The sequence below is a fragment of the Rhincodon typus genome, chromosome 6, assembly GCF_021869965.1.
Source record: "Rhincodon typus isolate 14 chromosome 6, sRhiTyp1.1, whole genome shotgun sequence".
Lineage (NCBI taxonomy): Eukaryota > Metazoa > Chordata > Chondrichthyes > Orectolobiformes > Rhincodontidae > Rhincodon > Rhincodon typus.
The window spans coordinates 106,304,897-106,318,259 of record NC_063337.1 but is presented as its reverse complement, the minus strand read 5'-3'; the positions used below and the strand labels follow the sequence as shown (position 1 = coordinate 106,318,259).

The following is a 13,363-nucleotide window of genomic DNA, read 5'->3' as shown; positions in this document are numbered from 1 at the left end:
GAGGGGGACTGGTCGGGCCTGCGGGACAGGAAGAAGCGGAGGGCCTTTAGGCCATCTGCATGGGGAATGCAGGTGTATAGGGACTGGACGTCCATGGTAAATCTTGTTTTTCTGTAAAGCTAGCCAAAGTCATTTGTATTCCTACTGCCATCTTGAGTCATCTTTTTTTGCTTATTGGCGCCCAGGTTAAGTGGGCAATGAAGGATTAAGGCAAAATTGAAGTACATAATTTGTCTTAACACACTGATTATGGAGTCACAGAGTCATCTTGCATAGAAATAGACCTTTCGATCCATGTTGAACATAATCTCAAACTAAACTAGTCCCACCTGCCTGCTTCTGGCCCATATCTCTCCAAACCTCTCCCATTCATGTACTTATCCAAATGACTTTTAAACATTGTAATTGTGCCCACATCCACCATTTCCTCAGGAAGTTCATTCCACATGCAAACTACCTTCTGTGTGAAAGATTTGCCCCACATATCTTTTTTAAATCTTTCTCCTCTCACTTTAAAAAATGTGCCCCCTAGTCTTGAAATCCCCCAAATACAGGAAAAAGTCAACTACCATTAACCATTAACCCTTTCTATACGCTTCATGATTTTACAAACTTCTACAAGGTCACTTCTCAACCTCCTGTACGCCAGTGAAAAAAATCCCAACCTATCCAGCCTTTCTTTGTAACTCAAATCTTCCATTCACAGCAACATTCTGGTAAATCTCTTCTGAACTCTCTCCAGCTAAATAATATCCTTCCTACAACTGGGTGACTATAACTGGAGACAGTATTCCAGAAGAGGCCTCACCAATGTCCTGTACAATGACTTCCCAACTACCATAGTCAAAGGTCTGAGCAATGAAGGCAGGAATGCTAAACACCTTTTTAACCACCCTGTCTATATGTGATGCAAACTTCAAAGAATTATGTACCTGAACCCCTAGGTTCCTCTGCTCTACAGCACTTCCCAAGGCTCTACAATTAAATGTATAAGTCCAACCTCTGTTTATTGGTTAATTATTTTAATTAAAGTTAATGTTAAACACTGAAATTGTAAGTAACATCTTACCGTCCCATAGTTTCTAGAACTGAATCAGTAATGTCATATGTTGGCATTACAATATCTCTTGTGTTATCTGACCCACACCAGGAAAATATAGGGTGAAGCTTCTCGGTAGTTTTTCTCTTTTCTAAAGGCCAGTCACCGAGATTTACAAAGAACTCTACATCTTGCATTTTTACCTAAAAGTAAAATATATTAATATGAACACACTGCATCAATGCTTTATTAGCAACTTATTTTTGTTAGTATTCTGTTGGCAGTTCTTCCATTTTACTGAGATTTCATCATAGCTAAACCAAACACCAAATTATGATAATTCAAAAAGATCCTGGGGACTTAAACTATACACTATATTTATTACTAAATTAGATAATGGAATAGAAAGCTCATATACAAATTTGCCAATAACAAGATAGGTGGCAGTGCAAGCACGGTACATGGAAGCATAAAATTACAAAGGTTCTTTACCGAATAAGTGAATAGGCAAAACTGTGGCACATGGACTTCAATATAGGCAAACAGGAGGCTATCCACTTTGGACTTAAAAAAGCAGAGGTGACTTTATAAATTATGTAAAACTGAAACACTGGAAGTTCAAAGATACTTGTGGATTGAAGTGCAATACACTGAACATTAAAATAAAATGAAAATGGTACAAAAAGGCTTGTGGAATGCTGGCTTTTATCTCTAGAGAACTAAAATACAAGGCAATAGAAGTCATAATGCTGCTAGCATCTAATTTTGAAAGCCCAAGATACACTAGACCTGGACCACTTTTGGCAGTCCTAGACTGGGAAGGATATGTCAACTTTGGAAGGACTACTATATAGATACATCTAGATTATTAATAGTTTTTTTAATGAGGATATATCACGCAAACTACTCAAACTGTATTCCCTAGAATTTGGAATTTGAGGGGTGATTTGATCCAGGCTTTCAAGATATTAACAGCAGATGATAGAATAAATAGAGAGAACTTATTTCTGCAGATTCAGAAGTCTAGGATTAGGGGACACAATCTAAAGACAAGAGCTAGACCTTTAAGAAGTGAACTTATGAAACGCTTCTATACATAAAGGATAGTAGATATTTGGAAGTCATCCACAAATGGCAATTGGTGCTAGGTCAATTAGTGTCATAGAGTCATACAGCACAGAAACAGACCGTTTGGTCCAAGTCATCCATGCTGACCAGCCAGTTGCCCAAACTAAACTAGTCCCATTTGCCTGCATTTGGCCCATATCCCTCTTAACTGTTCCTATTCATGCATCGGTCCAAATGTTTTTTAAATGTTGTAACTATACCTGCATCTACCACTTCCTCTGGCAGGTCATTCCATATATGTGCTGTCCTCTGTGTGAAAAAGTTGCCCCTCAGCTTAGGATGTGATGATGGGAGAATAACACATTATTGGTGCAAATATGCATCCTCTTACTCTGTAGTTCAACAAACGGGAGATCTAAATCACCATGCTACTCAAGTCTCTAGACTTCTTTTGAAAATGATTACAGTAACCAATAGGGTAGTATTTGTAACTGCAAATGCTTGTGCCTTTGTATTTCGCACCCTGAAATTTAATACAGGCAAAATATTTGGAAACAAAATCAACTTCTCAAATAAAATTTCTTCCAAAGGGCACTTTCGTTGGTGCTCCTGGCTAATATTCTGTTGCACAGATGGGAAACAAATGAGCTCTCATGAGTACATTCACTTGTTACATTGTGTACAAAGCAATTAATGTACTTCTACTTTCGAATTTACTACTCATTCATTGTCTGAACAGAAAATAAACAGGAAACAGGGCATAGTTTTATATATTCTCCACAGCGAAATGTAAGCAGCTCTGATTTCAGTGACACAGTAATAAAATAAATGAAAAGAGCTGCTGGCTTCTGAGCATCCAAGACCTAAGCATAAGACATTGTTTCTGTAGTTATCTCCACAGGTAGTGGCAGCTCAAAGGGAATATTATTCCAAAGGCTTCTGTTGTTGGAGGCTCAGAGTCATTTTGACTCAGTTGAGAGAATAGAAACATAGTAAAACAGAAACTGAAATAGGCCATCCGACATCTCAAGCATGCTGCATGATTCAATCCAACCACGGATGATCTTCCACCTCAGCTCCACTTTCTGGCCTTATTACCATATTCATAAATTTTCGGAGTGTCCAAAAATAGTGAACAATCTACACCTCAGTACAACCTTGATAGGGGAGGCAATGGCCCAGTTATATTATTGCAGGGCTGTTATTCTGGAGACCCAGTTAGTGTTCTGGGGACCCGGGTTCAAATCCTGCCGTGGCAGATGGTGGAATTTGAATGAGAGCCTAATAATGACCACACATCCGTTGTCAATTGTTAGAAAAACCCACCTGGTTCACTAAACTGCCATCCTTAACTAGTCTGGTCTACATGTGACTCCAGACCCACTGCAATGTGGTTGACTCTTAATTGCCCTCTGGGCAATTAGAGATGGGCAATAAATGCTAACCTAGCCAGCAGCACCCTCATCTTGTGAGTGAATTAAAAAATCTATGCTTCCAGCAAATTATTTCGCAAATTTAACATTAAACGTGTTATATTAAATCTGACATTCAAAGAATTTTGTTAACTCAAAATTATCATGGGATGTGGAGCTAAGATTTGTTAATGTTACAACAGCAATGATGTCACTGAATAGTAAAACAGGATTGAGGAGCCCCTGCTCATATTTATCAAACCTGCTCAAATACAAGCAAGATATCTTACCTTTCGGGTCAGAGACAGCAAAATAGAATCCATGAATATTCGGAAGCCAACATGTTCTCCGAATGTTTTTATATAAACCTAAAAGAATTTTAAAAATGCAATTAACACACTTATTAAATCAAATAATCGCTGAATTTAATGCATAATAGGAAGTTTAAAAGCTACGAAACAAGAGACCGATTGTCATTACACCCAGACCTTTGTGCTCTGTCTTCATATTTACTGCAGGTTCCAACGGTAGGTATTACAGTGAACTTGGTCACACTTTCTGGAACACTATCCCTGAACTGCTTGGTTTTTCTTTGAAAAGTCACCATAGAACATGTGTCCTCAAATTAGTCTTCAAGCAACTCCCCTAAATCTCTGTGTGAACTGACCCCCATTTTATCCCGGACTAGCGCAAGGTGTTGATGTATTTCCATATAGTAATGGGAGGGGGGGGAGCAAACTAATCAGTTTATGATGTCCGATGATATGACGCTGGTACTTCCAATGATATATTGTACAGTAAATGTTTCTCCACTTCTGCGCTGTTGATTTGTTTGAGCGGTTTTTTATAAATCAGTAAGCACAATCTGGCTTGTACCACGAGTGGTGCATGTGCTATAGTAAACTGGACAGTTTTTTTCTAAGAAATACGGTGTTTAAAAACTTTAGGGATTAAAAAAAAAATTTGAGAAGGGACAGAGAAATTTGATAGAGTTTAAAAATATAGTGGAAAGACAGAGAGACAAAAAGCAATATTGCATCAGAGATAGTAGGAACTGCAGATGCTGGACAATCTGAGATAAGAAGGTGCAGAGCTGGATAAATACAGCAGGCCAAGCAGCATCAGAGGAGCAGGAAAGCTGACGTTTCGGGCCTAGACCCTTCTTCAGAAATGGGGGAGGAGAAGGGGGTTCTGAAATGAATAGGGAGAAAGGGGGAGGCGGATAGAAGATGGATAAAGGAGAAGATAGGTGGAGAGGAGACAGACAGGTCAAAGAGGTGGGGATGGAGCCAGTAAAGGTGAGTGTAGGCGGGGAGTTAAGGAGGGGATAGGTCAGTCCAGGGAGGACGGACAGGTCAAGGGGGCGGGATGAGGCCAGTAGGTAGGAGATGGGGGTGGGGCTTGAGGTGGGAGGAGGGGATAGGTGGGAGGAAGGACAGGTTAGGGAGGCGGGGACGAGCTGAGCTGGTTTTGGGATGCGGTAGGGGGAGGGGAGATTTTGAAGCTTGTGAAGTCCACATTGATACCATTGGGCTGCAGGGTTCCCAAGCGAAATATGAGGTGCTGTTCCTGCAACCTTCAGGTGGCATCGTTGTGGCACTGCAGGAGGCCCAGGTTGGACATGTCGTCTGAGGAATGGGAGGAGGAGTTGAAATGGTTTGCGACTGGGAGGTGGAGTTGTTTAGTGCGAACCGATCGTAGGTGTTCCACAAAGTGGTCCCCAAGCCTCCACTTGGTTTCCCAGATGTAGAGGAGGCCACAATGGGAACAGCGTGATTGGATTTTGAACTCAAATTTTAAAAATGGATAGGGAGACAGATAGGAAAGTAAATGGATCATTTTTGAAAAGGACAAAAATGGAGACAAAGTCTAAAAACACAAGAAAAATGTAATAGTGAAGGAGAAAGGAAGAAAAAATAAACAGAAGGAGACACGGATCTAATTAGACAGAAAGTATGGCAAGGTGCAAGAGAAGGTAGCAAACAGACAAAAGAAAAGGATTATGGAACCACAAAAGCTATCAGTGGCCAAGAAACAGAGCTGTGGTGAACAGGAGAAATATCAGTGAATGCCCCAGAAGATGACAGATGTTATGACTAAGGCTCGAGGCTGTAGTCTAGTTTCACTCTATTCGCACTACGTCATAAGTCAAAACTAAATAAAAATACTTTTTAACAGTTACCCAGGTGACCAAATAAATAACTTAATTATGCAAGTTTTAAATAGAAAGGTGTATCAGACACAATTATTTGTATATTAAACAAAACTTATTTGATAAAGTTGCAGTAATTGGCTAATATGCATAGCTAGTAATATGCAAGTATAAATGTTTATCCCTCTAAGCAACTCAAAACACTCAGATAATGACACATTTTTCTGAAAAGAGAAAGAACAGATTTCTCTCTATAAAGATTCACTTTAAAAACGAACACTGAACTTCAGTAAATTTATGGTACAATGTTTTGCATAAAATATTTTCACATTGGAAATAATTAGAACTGACTTCATGTGACATTCAGCATGTTCAGGGTATGATGCAGATTTCCAGTCAATAGACCATATTAATACAGTGTCAGAACATCGTTTTGAATAAAATCTGGAACATCTTTCTGAATCTCTTTCCATAATTATATATTTAATGTTTGTTAAATCTGTAGACAAAAATTAAACAGAATTACCTTATTGTCTTTTACTGTGTAATGGCACAGACTTTGCCTTTGTCCAAATCTTTTCGCAATTTCTGCAGAAATTCTGTCTGGATCTACAAAAGGAAAATGGGCCAAATCTCGTTCTATCTGTGAAAAAGACTGTGGACAGTGCATGTCCTTGTACCACTTGGTTCCATCTTCTTGTGGACAGTCACATGATTCATGGTACACATGGCCTACAAAGGCAAATTGCATTCACTGTTGCCATTAATCTCCCAAATAAAATCTTTACAGAAAATCAAAAATCATCAAAATAACAATTGTATCAGTCAGCCCTTATTTATCTATGTATGACTTGTGAATACAAAGTTTTAATATTATTGAATGTAAACTTGAACTCAAATCATTGAAAACTTGTCAGAGCTGGAAAACCTTACAGCAATAAGATTGACTGACTGGGAAAATTTTACACCGTACGGGAAACATTTCATTTAAAGTATATTAGAACTGGTACACATCATTTACAGGTAATTTACTAAAATATACAACAATGTAAAAAAGTGTCCTTAATATCTTGCTCTTAAAGTCTATGCTAAAAAAAACTGCACCAACGACAACCTATAATGGCAATTCTGTCACTGATGTGACAGGTACGTAAGTCACAAATATTCCACCCTCAAGTTAAGCAAGCTCCTTAATGTAATTTTTAAGACATATGATATGATAAACATATCTGATTCTCTAACTACTCATCACTCTTGTTAGGAAAACTCCTGCGCTCAACAACTACCTTCCCCATGAATAATTTAATACTGCAACATTGCATTTGGGAGCAGTAGGAAGCGAGTATCATGCAAGGAAAGGGAGTTTCAGGCAAAGATACCATGGAATTGTGGGCAAACAGTGGGCAACAAAAGCTGATTTTCACAGTAACGTACCAAGAAAGGATAAAGAAAAAGTGAGGTCAAACAGCAAATACTGCAATTCTTCTGCTCCAGCAAGATTTCACCCAGTATATTTATATTCCAATATATTACATCACTGTGCTGTTTCATGTTAATTATACAGAAAAATCACAAATACCTTTTAAAACATATGGTGACTGAGCAACATGTTCATCTTGGAATTTAACCTCAATTACCAAACCTCTGTAGCTTGAATACATTCGGTATCTGACAAGAAATGATCCATCTTTCCGGTCCAACACTTGTGTCCAAATCCTAGTGAATTGCTCGCCAGGTGAATAAATATTTACTGTAAATGTATTTTCACCTGGTGAAGAAGTAAAGCTGTTCGAAAAGGAGTATCATTAACACAAGTAACAATGCAAATGAATATAATTCATTGTAAAGAACACATTTAAAAGGTATCTAGGCCAGAACAGTTTTTGATAGACTCACAGACAAATACAAAATTAAAACAACACAACTCCGAATCAATTTCTCGATGTTGAGAAACGTAATTTTGATATAAAAAACTCCAAAATTAGTGTACAAGTTGTAATTATTACAATGTTCCCCTCCCCCATTTTGAATACTAAAATTTGTAGCACACAACAGCATTTTTATGTATTTAAAAAACCTATGTGGAATAACAGATATTAATGGCAAACTACAAAACCAATGCCTATACAATAAGATTAATAATTACAATAAAATTGTTACCTGGTTTGTGTGATATTATGTACTGTAGTAGATTGGGAAAAAAAACATCATTTGTATATTCAAGAATTGTATATTTATAGAAAAATCATAATATTTTTGTGACAATGTTCATTAGTTAACAAATTATCTATTTTAAAATTACAGAAAAACAATGATGCACTCATTCCCCAAAGATAAAAGCCTACACAAATCCATTTAGATTTTTGGCTGTTAACGGAAGTAAAGGACTTGATATCCAGTGTGAGTCTTGGCTCACTGATACCACTCTCAGCACCATGCCTGAAGGTCAAGATTCAAATCCCAGTCCAGGATTTTAGTAGATAAACTCTGTTGTAATTTTTGGGGGGTGACGGCCTAGTGATATTATCACTTGGCTATTAATCCAGAGACCTAGGTAATGTTCTGGGGACCCAGGTTCAAATCCTGCCAAGGCAGATAGTGGAATTTGAATGTGATAAAAATCTGGAATTAAACCACCTAATGGTGACCATGAATCCATTGCTGATTGTTGGGGGGAAAAAACTCTATCTAGTTCACTAATGCCCCTTTAGGGAAGGAAACTGATGTCCTTACCCCTACACATGATTCCTGACCCATGTGGTTGACTCTTAAGCCCCTTCTGGGCAATAAATGCTACCCTGGCTGACAATGTCCTAATCCTATGAATGAATTTTTTAAAAAATCCTGCACACTTCTGAGGAAGTACTGCAATGTGCTCTTGGCCATGGTATTAACACAAAGTCCAGTTTGCTTTCTCAGGTAGACAGAAAAGATGTATTCCATCTGTTGAATAGCACAGAAACACTGATAGTGTCTTAGTCAGTATTTACCTCTCAACCAACATCACTAAATTCACTTTTTGTGGAAGCTTGTTACTTAGGAGCAGATGGTTGTTGCATTGCCATACAACATTGACTTTACTTCAGAAGGAATGTATTTGCTATTAAGTGCTCTGGGCTCTCTTGAAATCATGAAGCTATTCAAATGTAAACTCTTTCTTGACTTGGGAAAAGTGTTGGAGGTTTGGACCTGATGCCTAGCATCTGTCAACAACTTTAAAAACAGAAAGGGGAGTGGACAAAGGAAGAGAAGCTTTGGATGATATGGTGACCCAAATATTGAAAAACAGGTTTTGCTTTAAATTTATATTCTTTACTAATTATTATTGTCCTTACCTTGTAAATAAACTTTATGTTTTTCTGCAGTTGTTTTTGACTAGAATCTAATCACTGATGTCCTCTCCTCAGCAGCATTACATTTGTACATACCTGAATTTAGTTGAGTTCATTTCAGTACAAGTCCTGAATTTATTTTTAAGATTGAGATTTGTGTCTTTTTCTTATCTGTTCTAAATTTTCTGTCCTGTCCTCTTCTTGGACTTCCTCAACCTAATTGAGAGCATGGACCATTTAAGGTGTGAAAATACATATTCAATGTTTCCTCTCATCCAGTGAATAATCAATCCCACTTGTTCTTAATACTATCCCACAACTATGGAACTGAACTTCGCTTGATTTGACAGACCTTGATCTTTACTCAGATGTATTTGATATTGGGACACAATAAACCTTTTACAGGTTTGGTTAAAAAAAAGGAGTTTTTTAAGGGATCTTGGCTAGCTGCAAATCAACTACCTGATTTGAACTTAACACTTATATGCACAAAATAAATTTTGAACCTGGAGATCTTTAACTGTTTTGATATCCACTCACCAGAAATCAAACAAAACTTCAAACCTTTGTACCAGTGAGTGTTGGACACTTTAATTTGCTCCAAAGCTTCAAGGTCCATTCTTGACAAGAATTATTCCCAGATTATTACATAAATTATATATTGGAAGTATACACTCAAATTGATTGATCTTCATTCTGAGGGATGTTAATCTAATATAAATTATGACTGTAAATCACACTATAGCATTCTTTGGCTAATTATGTGCCATCGATCAAGTTAAACATCATTCTAAATGTTATTTACACATTTTTTTCCTTATTGCAAATCAAGATATTTAATCTGACTCTTAAAGTGCTGTTTATGACATTATAATGTTTAGTATTGTGCCTACGAAAAAAATTGCTAAAATACATGTTATATGTACAGATTAGGGATGGCTGAATGTGCGTGCGTGTGTGTGTGTGTGAGAGAGAGAGATTACATATGTCTAATGTACATAAGATTTAACCAAAAGGTAAACTTTATTTGAATGAAATTACTCAGAAAGAAATATGATAGCTGTTTCAGAGCATGTTAATGTTTCTGCATTTATTGCAGTGTGTGAAACAAAAACATTTTTTCCCAAATCTGAAGCAAGATGGATTACGGGTTCATATAGTGCATTATGGTGAATATGGATACCATCATGTGATTTCATATCTGGTACTTAAGAGCAAACAAAAGACACTTCACCAACGGGACAGTAAAATCAAACAGAATACCTTAGAACTAATCACAAGTCATCATCTCAGGAAAAAAAAAGAGGCTAAACTTATAAATGGGTTTGAAAAAGGAGAAAATAGTTTTAAAAAGGCAAAATCAAAATTTGAAGCATAATTTCTTCACTTTGGGTATTGTATATCAGAATTAACCTAGAAAACAGTATGATGTTATTTTAGATATTGGACAGTATTTTTTTTTCAGAAGACTTGAATTTTCACTATCATTTAGATTTTCAAACAGTTCAACGGGTGAAGTTTTCCAAAAAAATTCCAGTAGCATTGGTTTCCTTGAGTGGTCTTGGTAAATTGCCACTTCATCCTAAATATAAATTGCTTTACAAGTAAAAATGTAAAGCATGCTTTACTTACTTGACATTGTCCTCTGCTACTGCCTGAATATAGAAATATCGAGCTGGAAGAACTATGTTTGCCTCCAATCCAGGTCCCCAAACTAAACTTCTCCTTTGACTTACTGTGAATGTACTTTCAACTACAAAGTTCGTTATTGCAATAAAAAAGAAAGTTCCAAGTAGCCAATTTTCTGACATAGTTTTAAAAACAGTTATCTTATAGATTGTAAGCAGCTGAATTAAAAAATAAATCGACGTTAGTTGACCTAACTTCAGAGGTTTAGTTTACAAATGCAGACTGAGAACGATGGCCCTTTAGATTCAATTAATAAGTGTTCATTTTGACCCGATTGAAACGACGTTAAATCTCGATAAAGTGGTTATGACTTTAGTCAGGATCATCCTGAAATCTAACTTGTGAAAATATTTACAGAAAAGAGATTAAACCCCACAACACACAAAGCTGACCATCCTCCATTTCAACCGTGTCTACAGGGGGGAGGAAAAAGCCGCTCCGTGACGACAAAACCCTGCGACAGGATCGGCACGGCGCATGCGTGGGCGCGCAATATTTGCTGGGAAGTGTAGTTTTGTCCTCCGTTGGCGACGGCGAGAACGAAGGTCGTTTTATTGGGGGAAAAAAGTGGCCGCCTGTGTGTCACATTATGGGGGCGACGTTAGCGCCTTGAGGATTTAATTCATTATATTTGAGAGAGAGTAGTATCCCTGGCCTGCCGTCTGGATTGGGGAAGCGGCCAGTGGTTTGTGGATACCAAGTGCAGGCCTAGGCCGCTGTCGGAGCGGGAACAACCGGCTGTCGCACCTGCCGCTGTCTCGGGTTAAAGCAGCGGCGCTCCCTCGGCAATGAACGCAGTGTTTTATCCCAGGGGAATGGGATTAGTTGGCATAGCCGAGCCGGAGGGTTGGTGCTGAGAGGATGGAGCCGAACCGAACCCCTTGACACCAGGTAACCTTCATTTTACAGCCTCCAGTCCCGTCCCCTCAGCAACGCCGATGGGAATGTCCCTGAAATCGCGGGTGCTGCAAATATTAAACAAAAATACAAATTACTGGAGAAACTCAGCAAGTCCGCCGGCATCTGAGGAGAGAGAGAGAGAGGAAAAAAACAGAGTTAACGTTTCGGGTCGAGTGACCCTTGGTCAGAACTGGAAAGTCTGTTCTCTTCATGTCTCTCTCTCTTTTTTAAATGGTTTATTTTATCCTGCGGGACTAACGGCAATTCTTGTCAAACGAGCTGCAAGTGCGGAGTGAGCACAATGACGAATAGTTTTCCTTCATCAAAAGCAGGTCTGGCAGCATCTGTGGGGAAAGAAACAGAGTTAACGTTTCGAGTCCAATCTTCAGAACTGAAAATTGTTCTTTGACTAACTATCCTTTTGTTTTGTTCCTGTTCCCAGGTCTAAATCTAGACTGCGTTTCACCAGCCTTTGCTTCAAGTGTGTTGTTATTTCTTTCCATTATAATTTATTTACAAGTTAATTTTAATGAAATAACCCACAACTTTTTGTTCTACAATTATGTACTGATTTGCTATAAGTTCAGAAGGAGCAGTACTGAAGAATCGTCAATGGACTAGAAATGTTATTTCAGCACAGAAGCTACCAGACCGGCTAGGTTTTTTTCCAGCAACTTCTGGTTTTGGCTCAGTATTCCAGTATCTTCAATTCTTTGTTTTATTTTAGCTTTTATGGCGTCTTTAACGTGGTAGGGATCTCACAATGCCCCATGAGAATATTGTCAGACAAACCTTCAGACCATGATACATATAACTTTAGAGCAGGTGAGTAAAAATCATGGTCATAGGCACAGATTTTGAAGCACACCTTTAAAGGACAAGGAATACTTAGGTAGAGATGTTAATGGAGATAATTCCAGAGCTTAGAATCTAGGCTTGGGTGGCCTGGTAGCAGTGATTAGCACTATTGCCTGTCAGTGCCAGTGACCCGGCCCTGGGTGACTGTCAGTGTGGAGTCTGCACAGTCTGCCTGTGTCTGTGTGAGTTTCTTTCAGGTGCTCCAGTTTCCTCCCACAGTCCAAAAATGTGCAGGTTAAGTGGATTGGCCATGGTTGATGTGAGGTTGCAGGGTTACAAGGATAGGGTAGGGTGCTCTTCAGAGGGTCATTGAGGACTCCATGGGCTGAACGGCTTCTATCTGCACTAAGAGATTCTGATTTCTGAAAATTGAGGACTTGTAAGCACTTAGAATTGAAATACTAGAGAGATTTTGAGGGGTTGTGGGACTGCAGAAGGTTACAGCGATAGGAATAAGACTATAAAGGAAACTTGAAAACTCGGAAGAGAATTTTGAAAACTTAATTTCAAATTTGCAATACATATTTAAGTCTGCAAACACTGAAGAGATAGGTGAACACAGGCAGCAGAATTTTAAATAACCAACTTTATGGTGGATGGCAAACATCAGACTAACCAAGACAGCGTTGGAATAATTGAGTTTGAAAGTTTAATTGAGTTGAAAACAATTCGTGGATCAGGGTTTCAGCAATAGTCAGGTGGTGGGGTGAATATTGGTGAAGTTATGGAGATTGAAGTCAGTGGTTGTGGTGATGGCAAGAATATGGCGTCCAAAGAAAAGCTCAGTCTCAAATAAGAGACAACAAGGTGCAGGGCTGGATGAACACAGCAGGCCAAGCAGCATCATAGGAGCAGAGAGGCTGACGTTTCGGGCCTAGACCCTTCATCAGAAAAGGGGGAGGGGAAGGGGGTT

The 13,363-nt window shown here is 38.5% G+C and overlaps 2 protein-coding genes across 4 annotated transcripts in view; one reads left to right on the top strand and one right to left on the bottom strand.

The window, feature by feature from the left end:
- The window catches only part of poglut2 (protein O-glucosyltransferase 2), a 42,048-nt gene extending 30,821 nt beyond the window's left edge, over positions 1-11,227 (bottom strand). The window contains exons 1-6 of one of the 2 annotated variants that reach the window (XM_048597537.1): positions 10,636-10,749; positions 9,100-9,219; positions 7,251-7,456; positions 6,198-6,403; positions 3,810-3,887; positions 1,070-1,242 (exon numbers count right to left, since the gene is read on the bottom strand). In XM_048597537.1, coding sequence (XP_048453494.1) covers positions 1,070-1,242; positions 3,810-3,887; positions 6,198-6,403; positions 7,251-7,456; positions 9,100-9,119 — 683 coding nt within the window. In that variant the 5' untranslated portion in view covers positions 9,120-9,219; positions 10,636-10,749. Of the gene's footprint in view, positions 1-1,069; positions 1,243-3,809; positions 3,888-6,197; positions 6,404-7,250; positions 7,457-9,099; positions 9,220-10,635 lie in introns of both variants that reach the window. The other variant, XM_020512244.2, reaches the window with a different exon arrangement.
- Positions 11,228-11,467: 240 nt separating this feature from the next.
- The window catches only part of LOC125481046 (basic immunoglobulin-like variable motif-containing protein), a 15,964-nt gene continuing 14,068 nt past the window's right edge, over positions 11,468-13,363 (top strand). For both annotated transcript variants that reach the window (XM_048597538.1, XM_048597539.1), the window contains exon 1: positions 11,468-11,583. The gene's annotated coding sequence lies outside the window, so the exon portion shown is untranslated. The remainder of the gene's footprint in view (positions 11,584-13,363) is intronic.